The sequence below is a fragment of the Sander lucioperca genome, chromosome 6 (assembly GCF_008315115.2).
Source record: "Sander lucioperca isolate FBNREF2018 chromosome 6, SLUC_FBN_1.2, whole genome shotgun sequence".
Lineage (NCBI taxonomy): Eukaryota > Metazoa > Chordata > Actinopteri > Perciformes > Percidae > Sander > Sander lucioperca.
Window position 1 is genome coordinate 29,309,477 of NC_050178.1, and position 16,211 is coordinate 29,325,687.

At 40.2% G+C, this 16,211-nt stretch overlaps 2 protein-coding genes across 3 annotated transcripts in view; both read right to left on the reverse strand.

Annotated features, from left to right (window-relative positions):
* Positions 1-16,211, reverse strand: part of LOC116063564 (metabotropic glutamate receptor 7-like) — a 480,756-nt gene that overhangs the window by 206,977 nt on the left and 257,568 nt on the right. The gene's annotated exons all lie outside the window — the stretch shown is intronic.
* The window catches only part of LOC116034688, a 678,603-nt gene that overhangs the window by 37,948 nt on the left and 624,444 nt on the right, over positions 1-16,211 (reverse strand). The window contains exon 13 of the mRNA XM_036002390.1: positions 3,090-3,303. Within this exon, the coding sequence (XP_035858283.1) occupies positions 3,090-3,303 (214 nt within the window). The remainder of the gene's footprint in view (positions 1-3,089; positions 3,304-16,211) is intronic.

Below are 16,211 nucleotides of genomic sequence, written 5' to 3' on the forward strand. Positions count from 1 at the left end.
TGAATATTTTTGTGTTTTTGAGAAATGCAAAATCAGTATTCCTACGAGAAGTTGTAATGTACTGAATTGTTCTAAATAGTTAAAAAAACACTTCCTTGTTTCTAACTTACATGTAACTGTACTAACCAATCAGACAATAGCAGAACTTAGACTGAGGTTATAATGTGAGGAAAACCACAGAGGTAGAATTAAATTATTAAAATAATTAAACATGTAAATATGTTAATTATAACTGTGTAAACACAAATATGTAAATAGTTAACTGTATAAAGATTGTAAATACATTGTTAGTAAAAAATATTCTCTGCACCATTTCAATATCAAGTACAAACAATTTGATTGGAGATTATTTTAGTTCAGTATGTAGGTCTCGGTTCAGCCAGGACTGCACTTTATTTTTAGTAACTTAGTAGCATGTATATGTATATCTAAATGGAAGTTTATTAAAAAGATGTAAACAGTGCAGTGTGTTCAAAGTGTAGTCTATGTGTTTCAGGTGAGGACTAGTAAAGCTAAATACCTTTTTATGCAAATTTCAGCTAAAAAAAACAGTCACACCACAAAGAATAATGTCAAAATTGACGTTTTATTAAAGATTTTGAATAGTATAATTTGAATACATTTCAATTTAAATGATAAAAGGCACTATAGTATCGATTAACAACATAAATAGTGCAAGAACATAGTAAGGTGTACTGTACAGAGAGGCTTTTTTCTAAATACTTTTGTCTTCAGCGTATCTGCTTCTAAAAGATAGTGATAGAGACAGACAGGAAAGACAGGAGATGACATGAAGCAAAGGGCCCTGTGGTGGACTCAAACCAAAGTCACTGTGGTGAGGACTCAGCCTAAAGTACCGGTTCTACCTGGTGACCCACCAGGGCACTTTATTCACTTTCTCACTGAGTTAGATAAGAAGATCAATACCACATCTCAGCCTTTACTATTCTTCTAAATACACAAGCAAGAAATGATTGTCTAAAGAGCTAACAACTGTAATAAAACACAATATAAAATAACAAAAACATTAAATGAAGTGACCTTTTTTACACAATATTTCACACTTCACACAATCACAGAAAACTTTGTAATTTGGTCTGAATACAAAAATACAAGACTTCTAAGAGCATCATCATGTTGATCTGGTCCTCTCTGCTCTACACACCTCTGGAACAGGAATACTGTACAAGTCTTACACACAGTTACACAATCAACTAGAACTGCAAGACAAAATCAATGAGCCTATACATTGTGATATAACACAAGCATAAAATAACTGAAGACAAAATAAATGTTTCCAGAAACACAGACATTACCAATGCCTTTCTACACTAATGTATCAAGTTCATCTGACTCTGGAGTTGAACCTGCAGGAAAAAAGACAAAACAATATTAAAGAAATTAAATTAATCTTTCTTGATCATATTCAGGCTGCACAATCACAGTTTTACCGCTAACACATCATATATTTTTGGTGTCTGATCTACACAGATCTGCCCCAAAATGCATTCTTTTCTGTTTGGAAATAAAGTTAATGTTAATACACAAACATGAACCAGAATATCAGGTACACTTAGAGACGCCTACTGCTCTGTGTGTGTCGCTGCGTGATTAGAATAGAGTCCTACATCAAATATATTCAATCATTTTAAGAATAGAATAAAATGATCTTGAGTACATTATAACATCCTGTCATATGAATTTAAGCAGTCCCATCTTTTCACTCTCGGCTTCACACATATGGCTGTAAAACTAGAGGCTAGAGTTCCAACAAACATTAAAAAATATGCATAATACAGCACTGAATAAAAAAAAACAACAACTATGCATTAAAGTTAACTTTTTGGCTTGTTATTTTTTAAAACAAAAACAAAACATCAGGCAGTGTGCACACTCAGATTTAATCTACTACAGACTGCTGATATTTCATTAAGAAATGTGAAACTGACACCATCGATGAGTTCAAAGTTTTCATCATGTTTGTTCAGATGCAGCAGCTAGATAACAAGGTGGAGACCAGGCTCCAGTCCTTAAATGAGAGGACATCTTTAACTGTTTCATCAAAGTACTCACCAACAACAACAACAAGCTTAATGTGGAATATCTGAGGTTTCTGAATTGATGGAAAATAACATCTGTATTCTCCACTGTCAGCCCTTGTAGTATTTCTGATGATTATGGAGGCGTTGCCTTGTTCCAGTTCATCTGGAAAATGTGAGACTCGACCTTTGAACTGCTCACTCTGACCTGGACGCTCGTCACTGTAAAGATCACCATTATCATACAGGAACACCTTCTGACCACCATCAGTTTTCTGGGAAACTTCCTTCCAGATAAACTGTGTTAACTTAATGTCCTCCTTGGTGCTGAGGGAACAGGGTAAAGTAACATCACTGCCTTCTTCCACTGTGATGAATTTTGGCTCTGGAAGATAAAAACATGCATTAATCAATATGTTTACATACAGAGTCATCAGTTAGTAATTATTAAGGCAGAAAAAAATTGTAAGCAAAATTATTCCATAAAGGCAATTTTACAAGCAATTTAGTTTGTAGTCTAATTTCTCCTCCATAATTATATCTGCATATTTTTGTAAACATAAACATATTTGAACTATGTATAAGCTTGTACTGCATTATATACAATAATTTACATACCCTTCATTACATATATTCAATCATTTTAAGAATAGAATAAAATGATCTTGAGTACATTATAACATCCTGTCGTATGAATTTAAGCAGTCCCATCTTTTCACTCTCAGCTTCACACATATGGCTGTAAAACTAGAGGCCAGAGTTTAAACAAACATTAAAAACTATGCATAAAAGTTAACTTTTTGTTGGTTACTCTTGAAAACAAAAACAAAATACAGATGCATCTCTCAGTAACATCAGGCAGTGTGCACACTCAGATTTAATCTACTACAGACTGCTGATATTTCATTAAGAAATGTGAAACTGACACCATTGATGAGTTCAAAGTGTTCATCATGTTTGTTCAGATGCAGCAGCTAGATAACAAGGTGGAGACCAGGCTCCAGTCCTTAAATGAGAGGACATCTTTAACTCTTTCATCAAAGTACTCACCAACAACAAGCTTAATGTGGAATATTTGAGGTTTCTGAATTGATGGAAAACTACATCTGTAGACTCCACTGTCAGCCCACGTCGTATTTCTGATGATTATGGAGGCGTTGCCTTGTTCCAGTTCATCTGGAAAATGTGAGACTCGACCTTTGAACTGTTCACTCTGATCTGGACGCTCGTCACTGTAAAGATCACCATTATCATACAGGAACACCTTCTGAACATCATCAGTTTTCTGGGAAACTTTCTTCCAGATAAACTGTGTTAACCGAAGGTCCTCCTTGGTCCAGAGGGAACAGGGTAAAGTAACATCACTGTCTTCTTCCACTGTGATGAATTTTGGCTCTGGAAGATAAAAACATGTATTAATCAATATGTTTACATGCAGAGTCATCAGTTAGTAATTATTAAGGCAGAAAAAAATTGTAAGCAAAATTATTCCATAAAGGCAATTTTACAAGCAATTTAGTTTGTAGTCTAATTTCTCCTACATAATTATATCTGCATATTTTTGTAAACATAAACATATTTGAACTATATTTAAGCTTGTACTGCATTATGTAATTTACATACCCTTCATTACATATATTCAATCATTTTAAGAATAGAATAAAATGATCTTGAGTACATTATAACATCCTGTCGTATGAATTTAAGCAGTCCCATCTTTTCACTCTCAGCTTCACACATATGGCTGTAAAACTAGAGGCCAGAGTTCAAACAAACATTAAAAACTATGCATAAAAGTAAAGTTAACTTTTTGTTGGTTACTCTTAAAAACAAAAACAAAATACAGATGCATCTCTCAGTAACATCAGGCAGTGTGCACACTCAGATTTAATCTACTACAGACTGCTGATATTTCATTAAGAAATGTGAAACTGACACCATGGATGAGTTCAAAGTTTTCATCATGTTTGTTCAGATGCAGCAGCTAGATAACAAGGTGGAGACCAGGCTCCAGTCCTTAAATGAGAGGACATCTTTAACTGTTTCATCAAAGTACTCACCAACAACAAGCTTAATGTGGAATATTTGAGGTTTCTGAAGATCTAGATAAATACATCTGTAGACTCCACTGTCAGCCCTCGTTGTATTTCTGATGATTATGGAGGCGTTGCCTTGTTTCAGTTTATCTGGAAAATGTGAGACTCGACCTTTGAACTGTTCACTCTGACCTGGACGCTCGTCACTGTAAAGATGACCATTATCATACAGGAACACCTTCTGACCACCAGCAGTTGTCTGAGGAACTTTCAGCCAGAAAAATACTTTTGACCGAATGTCCTTGGGCCAGAGGAAACAGGGTAAAGTAACATCACTGCCTTCTTTCACTGTGATGACTTTTGGCACTGGAAGGTAAAAACATATATTAATCAGTAAGTTTACATGCAGAGTCATGAGTTAGTAATTATTAAGGCAGTTTTACAAGAAGTTTAGTTTGTTTTCTAATTTCTCCTCCATAATTATTTCTGCATATTTTTTAAAGACGACCAACATATTTTAACCGTTTAAGCTTGTAGTGTATTATATTATTTACATTTACATCAAATATAATAAATCATTTTAAGAATAATGAATTAAAAATTAAATGATCTCCAGTACATTATAACATCCTATAACAGTTTAATTAAATAAAATCCAACTGACTTGATCCTACTCTGGTGTAAATACCAACAGAATGATTAATGACTGAAGATAAAACAACTGCAAAGACTCTAAATATGAGATTCATAAATAATCTGTTGTGTTGTCTGTTCATCATGAATATGTTGATACAATTCATTATTTTAACTTACCTTTATTACGATATAATGTGATGTCACGCTTGCATCGAAGCACATTTAGAATAACACTAGCAACAACAAGAACAATGCAGAGAACTCAAAAAACAATCACTCCAGGGGTGAACCCTGAAACAGAAGATAGAAAGTTAATGTAAGACTCAGAATGGAACACAGATCATATCCAGCAGATTGGACATCTCAGTCTACACAAAGAGAACAACTGAAGGTTGGAATGTTCCTGAAACTGTCATTTATAATCAAAACTGGCCAGTGCAACCCCCAAAAACCTATCATAATTTCCATTACATAAATACAATAAAGACATTTGGACCATAACTTCAGGCAGAAAAAGCACTATATTGTTACAGAAAAATTGACCAGAAGGCTGAAAATGAAGTGTGTGATATGCTCAAAATGTATTATTATTATTATTTTTTTTTTATTACTATTTTTCAAACACTAAAAGTGGTACATGCACAAGATCAACTGGCCACAAGAAATTACATAATGATATCCTAAATCCCCCCCCTCCCCATACCTCTCAGACCTGCTTCTTCCCTACACTTCCCTCCTGAACACTTTGTACTCCTCAGCTGTAATTTGAACTGTCCCAGCATCAGACTCAGCACCATGGGGGCCAGAGCCTTCAGCTGCTCTGCCCCTCGTCTTCCTCCTCACATTCATCAACTGGACTCTCTTCATCAATTCAAATCACAACTTAAAACACATCTGTTTAGATACGCATACCCTACATAACTTCCTCATGTCCACTTTGATTTGATTGATTTCAATGTTTTTAATTGCCACCTTGATTTTACTATATTTGTTGTACATTAAATAAGGTTTTAATTTATGTTTATTAAGGTGTCCGTGGGTGTCTTGATTGGCTTGATATTATTATTATTATTATTATTATTATTATTATTATTATTACTAGGCTACTGCAGCAAACAATGTATAAGTTATTGAAGTGAAGCTTATAGTGGTGGTATAGACTGGTCGGTCTCGTTTACATTCCTCGTTTCCGAGCCCCTAAAACGGAGACATTTGGAAACTCTGCTGCCCCCGTTTGGTTTGAAAACTCCGGGGTTGCTTTGTTGTCTGACCGGGTACTTTTATTTTTGTAATTTTACCTTTATTTATTCAGTAGATTGAGAACAATTTCTCATTTGCAACAACAACCTGTCACATTCACACAGTTCCACATTCATACCTGCAAGTCCTGCCCAGTACAACCACAGTCTGATCTGCTGGCCACTGTTGGGGTTAAGGGTATTTCACTTTTCCCCACCCAGTTTTTATCCTGCCTGGTCTGGGGATTCCCAGCCACAAGCTCTCTTCTCTAACCTTTAGGCCACCACTGCCCTACAAACGGAGACCTTTGGAAAAAACTTTTCGTTGTCAGACGTGTTAAAATGGACAGAGATTAGTTCTGCTACTGGAGCTGAAACTCTTGTGAGGATGGAGATTGTGTTTGTCTCACAACACTGCTAAAAAAATGAAAACATAGTAGTGTGGATGTCGCCTCAGACACTAAAAATGACTGATATCCACCAGGAGGTGGCACTATAATCAAGGTGAAGGTGTTTTGGCCAGTAACTGAATATAGGTGAATCTCATGATACAGGCCACACATATTTCCGCCTATAAATTAAACTATCACCAGAAAGAATCTCACCACTGATTTACACAGAGGTCTCAGCATAAATCTGATGTTTGAGTTCCTCCTGTGTTGCTACACAGCGATAGGTGCCGGTCTTGGTCACAGTAGTTTGGAGGGTGATGTAGAAGCTGCCTTCTCTTTCTGAGTCCTGTGTTACTTCAGCATGAAGGTTTTTTCCATCACTGCCCTGCAGCTCTACTTTAGGTTTTGGATTGCCATGAACTTCACACTGCAGTAGCGCCGAGAATGCTGTTACATCATGTAATGTCACAGATGGTTTTAAAGCTGCACCTGTGAACAGAGCAGAAAAAAACAATTATATAAAACAATAAGACCATTAAAAATGGAAATGTTGATTACAGTGAGAGAGAAACACAGGGAGAAACAGAAAAGCACAATATAAGCCTTAATTACACATTTTAGCGTTGAACACTTTGACTGAACTTTTTTCAGTAGGAGTCAGATTCTGGTTCTGCTAAATTTGTTTTGTTCTATAACCATATACAAAGTTGTTATAATAATATGTTATAATAACACTATTTCTACTATTAAAGCTGGAATTTCAGAGAATGAGCGAATATCTTCAACTGTTTAATGAAAGAACTCACCAATAACAAGCTTAATGGGGAATGTTTGAGGTAGCTGAAGATGAGGAAAATAACATCTGTATTCTCCGCTGTCAGATATCTTTGTATTTCTGATGATTATGGAGGCATTGCTGTGTTTCAGTTCATCTGGAAAATGAGAGACTCGACCTTTGAACTCTTCACTCTGACCATCTAGACCGTTGTTGTAATGACTGCCTCCATCATACAGCAACTGAGCAACTTTCCTCCAGTCAAAGAATTTAAACTCAATGTTCTCCTTGGTGCTGAGCGAACAGGGTAACACTACATCAGTCCCTCCTTTCACTTTGATGACTGCTGGTCCTGAAAGATAAAATCATGTATTTATCACTATGTCACCAGAATTATTCCACAAGTTTTGAAAAGAGTTTAGTTAGTAATTTCTCTTCCTCCACAATTATTTTTAATACATGTACTGAATTTGTAGAACTATATATTTAAAATTTGATTTTATTATGTATTTTATACAATGACACTAAAAAAAAACACACACTTTTATTTGTAACAGTATTTTCACAGTGTGGTATTAGTACTTTTACTAAAGGATCTGAACACTGGTATGTTGTATGAATCAACTGATTCTGACTTTATGTCTGTGACATCCTCCTGATGAAAAACATTTCTTCATTTAGAGTTGTGATAAAGAGTTTTTGAGGAAGTGGAATCACGGGAAAAAATACATAAATCTTCTCACATACACAACTCTCCTGTAGAAACAAACCTAAATAACAGTGGTGGAATGTAACTAAGTATAATTACTCAGCTGAAATGATTAGACCATTAAACACACAACTGTTTGGATCCTTCACACTTTCTAAAATGGGAGGATTTTTCTGCATAGAATACTTTCACTTTAAATACTTTAAGTACATTTTCCTGATGATACATACTTTTATTAAAGTAATATTTTCAATGCAGGACTTCTGCTTGTAACATAGTATTTTACAGTGTTTTTTACTGAAGTAAAGGATCTGAATGCTTCTTCCACCACTGATAAATAATAACAAAGTTAGGCATGTTAAAATGGTTTAATGTGTCACCCTGCATCAGATTCTGGGTAAATGCTAGATCAGATCTGCTAGACGTATTTAGGTTTAGGCATGAGGAGTGGGGATTGGTTAGGATTAGGGTAAGAATAACAGGGTAAACCAATCAGAGGCAGAGTAAGGCAAAAAATAAGGCGGGCCACAAGGCACTTCCTGTGCAATCCCTCGGGAGACCTGGCAGGCCAGCGAAGGCTAAACCCCTCTGTGGGCCGGGCAGGCGAAGGGTCAGCTGGGCTGAAGACAGGCGAAGGGTCAGCTGGGCTGAAGACAGGCGACGGTTCAGCTGGGCTGGAGACAGGCGACGGTTCAGCTGGGCTGGAGACAGGCGACGGTTCAGCTGGACTGGAGACAGGCGACGGGTCAGCTGGGCTGGAGACAGGCGACGGGTCAGCTGGGCTGGAGACAGGCGACCGGTCAGCTGGGCTGGAGACAGGCGACCGGTCAGCTGGGCTGGAGTCAGATGGCCAGGCAACCGGGGCAGAGGTTGACTGGGGTGCCCACAGGACACGAGGGGCAGGAGTGGGTCTGACTGCCGATAGGACACGAGGGGCAGGAGTCGGCCTGACCGCCGACAGGACACGAGGGGCAGGAGTCGGCCTGACCGCCGACAGGACACGAGGGGCAGGAGTCGGCCTGACCGCCGACAGGACACGAGGGGCCGGAGTCGGCCTGACCGCCGACAGGCAAAGTCTCATGGGGGCAGAACAAAGGCAAAGTCACTAGGGAGGTCTCTGGGACGCCGGAGACCGGCAAGGCCTCAGGGGCAGTCTCTGGGATGCCGGAGACCGGCAAGGCCTCAGGGACAGTCTCTGGGATGCCGGAGACCGGCAAGGCCTCAGGGACAGTCTCTGGGATGCCGGAGACCGGCAAGGCCTCAGGGACAGTCTCTGGGGCACCGGTGACTGACGAAGTCACTGGCTTACCCGTAGACGAACCCTCTGGGAGAGCGGTCGACGTAGACTCTGGGAGGTCTGTCGACGTAGACTCTGGGAGAGTGGTCATCGAAGACTATGGACGACTGGAAGACTCTAGCAGAGCGGTCATCGGAGACTCTGGACGACTGGAAGACTCTAGCAGAGCGAAGCTTCTGGAAGGCTGCACGTCAGCGAAGCTTCTGGAAGGCTGCACGTCAGCAGAGGAACAATGGTGATCTCAGACTCAGGAACACTGGTAGACTCAGGAACAGTAACTCTGGTCCGCACGGACTCAGGACCGCTGGACAGCACAAGCTCAGGTCCGCTGAACAGCACGGGCTCTGGTCCGCTGGACAGCACGGGCTCAGGTCCGCTGAACACGGGCTTAGGTCCGCTGCACAGCATGGGCTCAGGTACGCTGCACAGCACGGGCTCAGGTACACTGCACAGCACGGGCTCAGGTACACAGGTTAGCTCAGGTACACAGGTTAGCTCAGGCACACAGGTCAGCTCAGGCTCAGGTACACAGGTTAGCTCAGGCTCAGGTACACAGGTTAGTTCAGGCTCAGGTACACAGGTCAGCTCAGGCTCAGGTACACAGGTCAGCTCAGGCTCAGGTACACAGGTTAGCTCAGGCTCAGGTACACAGGTTAGCTCAGGCTCAGGTACACAGGTTAGCTCAGGCTCAGGTACACAGGTTAGCTCAGGCTCAGGTACACAGGTTAGCTCAGGCTCAGATACACAGGTCAGCTCAGGCTCAGATACACTGGTCAGCTCAAGTTTGACAAGAGGTTGATGCAGGGCATGGCGCTGGGAGCCATGTCTTCCCCTCCTCCGTCTTCGGCCTCCACGAGTCCCAGAAAACACAGCCAGGCGGGTCCCCTCAAAGGACTGCTTGCTGTTGGGGGTGTCCGCCAGACAGGCAGCAGTAGAGCAAACGGAAAAAAGTTCCGGGGAAGCAGGCGAGGAGGCAGGCTGGGTCAGGAACAGAGAGCCAGCAGCTAGGAAGCTAGTAGGCCGTGAAACAGGCAGGCTGGTTGTCTGCTGTACATGAGGCTCAGAAAGGCTGTCTGGCTTGGAGACTAGAAAGCTAAACTCCTTTTCAGTAGCCTGCCAGCGAGCCTCCATGATGCTCCTAGCAAGGGCAGGATCTTCCTCATGAAGATCATGAAAAAATCCCATCAAAAATTCTCCCACTGAGTCCATGGGGTGAAAAAGCGGTACAAACTCCATACCTGCTGGGTCCATAACTGGTCGGATCGTTCTGTCAAGGCTGGTGCGAAGGCAGGCAAGGTTGGGACCCAAATGCAGTTTAAAGAGCTTTATTCAAAGAAAGGCAACACTTACTTGGAGCAATAATCCAATACATAAAGGAAATCCACGACAGGGAATGCAGAAACAAAAAAGAACACACAGCAAACAAGACGAGACGATCCGACAAGAGACAAGGGAAAACAGAGAGGCTAAATACACAAGGTAATGAGGGAATGAGAGGCAGGTGACACAACAGGTGGAACAAATCAAAAAAGGCGGGAAACAAACAAAGACAGGAAGAAAGCTAGACAAGACAAGGGAGACAAGACAGACTACAAAATAAAACAGGAAACCAAGCAAAACAGAGAAACAAGACTACACAATAAAACAGAACAAAATACCAAAACCCTGACATTGTTACCATTGTGCAGGCTGGTGGTGGAGGTGTAATGGTGTGGGGAATTAGAGTCCAGATCGGGCCGAATTTTTCTGTACGAGCCCGGCCCGTGTCCGACAGAGCCGTGACCGAACCTGGCACGAGCCCGACAGGCATTAAGAAATTTGTGTCCGAGCCCGACCCGAGCCTGACACAGTTAAAATCTAATTTTTTTTCTCATACTACACATGTAGGCTACGTTTTTGTGTGGAAAGTTTTTATTAAGCAACTGTAGGAAGGCATTCGGAAATGTCAACAGATGAGGCATCAGCGCACACGGGGCAACAAGCGCACGTTAATAAGCGGTTAAAATGTTCAATGTGTTAACCTTTCCTGTTTGCTTCTTTTCCGACTGTGGTCAGAAAATCAGGGGAGACTCGTTACCTCCAGGGCCCACGTTATAACATGAATATCGTTAGGGTTAATATCCTGTTTCTGGTGAGCAAATGAATGAACTTGGCTTTCAGTCTGGGGTTTATATCGGACACCGCACACACTGTGTAGCTACAATAAAACTTAAACTTATTGCACCAACTGTGCTCCGTTTGCATACAACACGCCTGCTTCCTCTTTCTCTCTTCTGCCCACTTTCCACACACACACACACACACACACACACACACACACACACACACACACACACTGAGCTCTCTTAAAGGAGCCGCAGCACCATTTTACAAATGCCTTATCACGCTGACGAACCCGACCATAATTTCTAAATATCTGTCCGAACCCGGCCCGGCCTCTGACCATGTCCATCCCTTTTATGACCACCATGTACCCATCCTCTGATGGCTACTTCCAGCAGGATAATGCACTATGTCACAAAGCTCAAATCATTTCAAATTGGTTTCTTGAACATGACAATGAGTTCACCGTACTAAAATGGCCCCCACAGTCACCAGATATCAACCCAATAGAACATCTTTGGGATGTGGTGGAACGGGAGCTTCATAACCTGGATGATCATCCCACAAATCTCCATCAACTGCCTGATGCTATCCTATCAATATGGGCCAACATTTCTAGAGAATGCTTCCAGCACCTTGTTGAATCAATGCCACGAAGAATTAAGGCAGTTCTGAAGGCGAAAGGGGATCAAACACGGTATTAGTAGGGTGTTCCTAATAATCCTTGAGGTGAGTGTATTTTGATTGTTTCAGTCATTTTTACCATAAAAAGTAGGTGTTTCTTCTTAAATGTAAAAATTTGGCTGCATTGAGTAGTCTATTTGAACTTTTGCTTTTAGTAGGCCTACCTTTTCTTTTACAGATTCTAAATTCGGGTGTTTCCAGTTTCCTCCCACCCAAAAACTAACGGAATGCCAAAACGAACTTTAAAAAGCACCGAGGTCATCTGTGAGGAACAATCAGATCTATAACCTGTGCTGTGAAGGGTTAGGGCGGGGGAGTGAAAATAACTTATTTGTCCCTCCACCTGCCTTTCAAAAGTCGAGCCCTAAACTTCTAAGTTAGTAGAATAATTCTTACCGTTTTCATCACAAAGTGTTTTTCTGGTCAAACACAGAAGACCCAAACACAGCAGATCCAGAAGAAGCTTCATAGTTGTCCATTGAATCGTTGGATCAGTTACTGTAACAAAGTCAGAGTTGGTTTTGATTTATACTTTCATTTTCATCTCACCTATATACAGGTGTCACACCCACAGCCTTCACAATAAAAGCGCCCAAAACACTCAAATCATTATTAATTATTGTCCCTGTCATTATTACAATATGCTATTAGTAGCAGGAGTATAATTTTAATCCCAAGCTTTATTAATGTCTTAGTGATATATGGTATTTCTTTTCTCCATCTTCTACTTTGTTGTATCATCTCACTCACTGTGTTTCTGTCTCTGGAAGGACTTTGTTCATGTGGTTTGGAAAGTGGAAAACTTGCATACAGTTACACTAACTTCTTTTTTTTAAACTGTCTAAAACAAACTGTTGCATCACAACAGTTTTCATGTCTTCTGAATATAATCTGTGAGCAGGTTAAATAGAAAACTGATGTTTCATGCCTTGAAAATATCAAATATTACAGTGACTTGTGTCTGCAGACAAATGTTTTCCTAATTAGGGACTGTTCGGTATTTATGGAATGGACCACTGAAGGAAAATAGGGGAGGGTCATGTCTTTTTATATTTTGCTGAGGGGAGGGTCATCCAACATTTTTTAGTCTGGGCGGGGGGGGTCACCCAACTTTTTTATTCATGAAAAGAGCAAAATTTCAAAGTGGCTTGTTTGGTGCATATATATCCATGTAGCTCTCAGTCTCGGCCCCCTAGCAGATGGTCTGACCGTATACGCGGAGTTTGCTGGGGGGGCAGGAGGAGCACTGCCACCTGGTGGCTCAAACAGGTAATTGCATTGTTTAAAAAATTAGTGGAATAATTACATCTGGCATGACCAGTTATTAAATAAATATCTTAAATAACACAAAACAACTAAATGGTGATAGGTAATACATCTGATTTCATATACTGCTTTGGTAAAAAAAATATTACCTGGCTGAAGTTGGGAGCAGCAGGACGCAAAAAACTAAAGTTACTGTTGCACTAGTCTGGACATCTTACCGTGCCAACCTTGCAATAAAGGTTTCCTAAATGTCATGTATATAAATGTGATGTCAGCTTACTAATTGATTGCGGGTTTTGTGTAGATTTGGACTTTTATACGTTTATTCCACTTTGTTTAAACAGCGAAGTGGAGAGACCTCGTATGTGACGCTCGTATCGGCCTTGCTGGATACACCGTATCATTTACCTTTTTGTGGATCTACTGATCGCTGTGGATTACTTTTTTCATTGGATAACGGCAAAATACGGATCAACGTGTCTTAATGTTTTATGGTGTGACTGCGCTTGGTTTCTGCGTTTGGAGATCATCTCAACAGACTGTAGGTCCAACACTGATTGTTCACTGTTACATTTTAGTTGAATTTAAGCGTCTGTCTATTGCGTTCCAAAACAGCCGTGCCGCGATTGGATTTCATAAGGGAGAATTGTTAAATTGTTACAATGTAACTTAAAAACTGCTTTAAAAATAAACATATGTGTTTTGGAATATATAGAACAGAAAACCACCTAAATGAATTTCAAAGAATATGTGTTTCACTTCCTTTAGTTGCTTAATGCTATAGCCTGACAATACCCTACACCCAGTCTCAACTCTTCAAAAGTCTAAAATGTAGCAGCTTATAGGCTACTGATTGCTCTTTTTAAAAGTCCAAGTGATAACAGTTTGTTGGTGGAAACATCCCTTGTACCATTTATGGACAACTGGGGTTAAGATATGTTCTTTTGTTAACTTTTAATTTTAAACCAACAACTTTATTTGAGCTCTTAAATGAAGCCATTGTGTAGCGATACAGGTGCATTTCATAAAATTATAGTATCATGGAAAAGTTTATTTCTGTAACTTTATTCAAAAAGTGAAACTTTCATATATTCTAGATTCATCACATAAAGTTTATCATTTCAGGCTTCTTTTTTTTTAAATCTTGATGATTGATTCTTCTCACTTCCACATTTCTGTATTATACATTCTTTGTTATGATATTCTAATATTTTGAGATATTTTGATATTCCTTGATTAGGAGAGTGAGAGCAGATGGGAATAAGCACAGACTAATATTTCTTTTAGTAACATTTTAAAATATGTGCTTAAAATGATTAAAGTGAATGGAAACCCAGCTTTTCACAGGCCAGGAAGTCCATCCACAATGTCATGAAGGTGGCTGAAAACCTAATCAGATATGCTCTTTGTGGAGAAGTTCTACCAGACCAGGTTTCAAGGTGCATCATGTAGGAACACACTTGCTGTTCTGCCTCCAGTGGTCCAATCGTCTGTGCTGCTGCATCCAAACCAAGACCTGCAGAATGAAAGCTGATACACAAGTTGTGCATTTGCTGAACAGTCAGTTGCACACACCAATATAGGCTACTCCCAGTTGAAAGCCTATAATTTCACTATTTACTTTATTATCATTAGGCCACTTACTTGTACTCTTAGCTACATCTCCTTGTACCTAATAATGTAGGAAGTAGGCCTAAGCATGTTGGTGAACTTGCTACATCAATACATTGTTGGTACGGATGTATACACTTTAAGTCTTTAAAGCCTGTTAAAAACGAATTTCTAGTGGGTGAGTGCCCCCTAGTGGATATATTGCATTATGTTTGGATTGTGGCTCTTCAAATCAACTGGATGGTTCTATCGGTTCTATTATGTTAATAAAAGTAGGGAGAAACACAGACGTTATTTACTTAATATGTAGCTACAATGCAGTGATATCAATCAAAACTAGCTCATTCATTTTGCGAGATGAAAGTCCGTGGTTTTAATTATTGGAGGTTGGTGCACTTATTTTACCAAGAGCGAGTTAGGACAATATCAGTGGCCTTTAGTTAATTATATCTGCAGCAAACCTTCCACAAATGATAACCTATTCAATGAAAACACAATACAGTTTATTTGCCTACAATTTTAGTTTACCGATTGCCAAACTAATAGCAATATAGACTGTACAAAAAAACCTCTCCCAAATCCACCGAGCTTTGTTCATACTTGTGCTGGGTTGGATTAATGTGGTCTGTTGTTGTTCTTTACTGATTGGGTGATAACAGTCCAAATGTATTGGCTTTGGAAAAGACAGAGTGGAGCTCATTATCATATATACTATGTGTCTTTTGACGCGTTATGTTACGTGTACTGAGCCACGTAAAAAGCGGCGTTAGATGAGCATTCCACGGCGCTTTTTACGGCGTTTTGCATGATACGCGTATTGAGCCACGTAAAAAGCGGCGTTAGATGAGCATTCCACGGCGCTTTTTACGGCGTTTTGTCATTAGACGATGTAAAAAACGACGTCCTGACCGTTCAAAACAGGTAGGAAAGTGACGTAATGTGAGCTTTTTGGCGTTCCATACAAATGCAGCGCAGCCTTCCCGGAATGCTTTGCGTGCACGTTGAAGTCGCTTAACGTCACCCATAGGAATAGAGTGGAGCACGGCGCGACAGAAGCGTCGCACGGCCAGGTGGATCTGCACCGTCATGACGTCACATTTGGATGCGCCATGCGGGCTGCGGTTACTGTAAAACACGCTTTAGACATCCACAGCCTTGGTTTCTCCTGTCTTTACTTTTACATTTGGCTATTTGGTAGTTGAGTAAATTTTGCAACTGCTTCAAAAAGTGAGAAGACTCTCTGTGTGATCCCAATAATGTTCACACATGCAACATTTTACAGAATGGGTTGGATTTGGCTTAAGCACTTACGATTGCACAGTTTCTTAAGGGATGTGATGGAAGACAGGGAGGAGACACTTATTTTGCCCTCTTGTAATGTCTCGATGGGTTTTGCCTGCCTCAGGAAGAGCTTATAGACTCTGA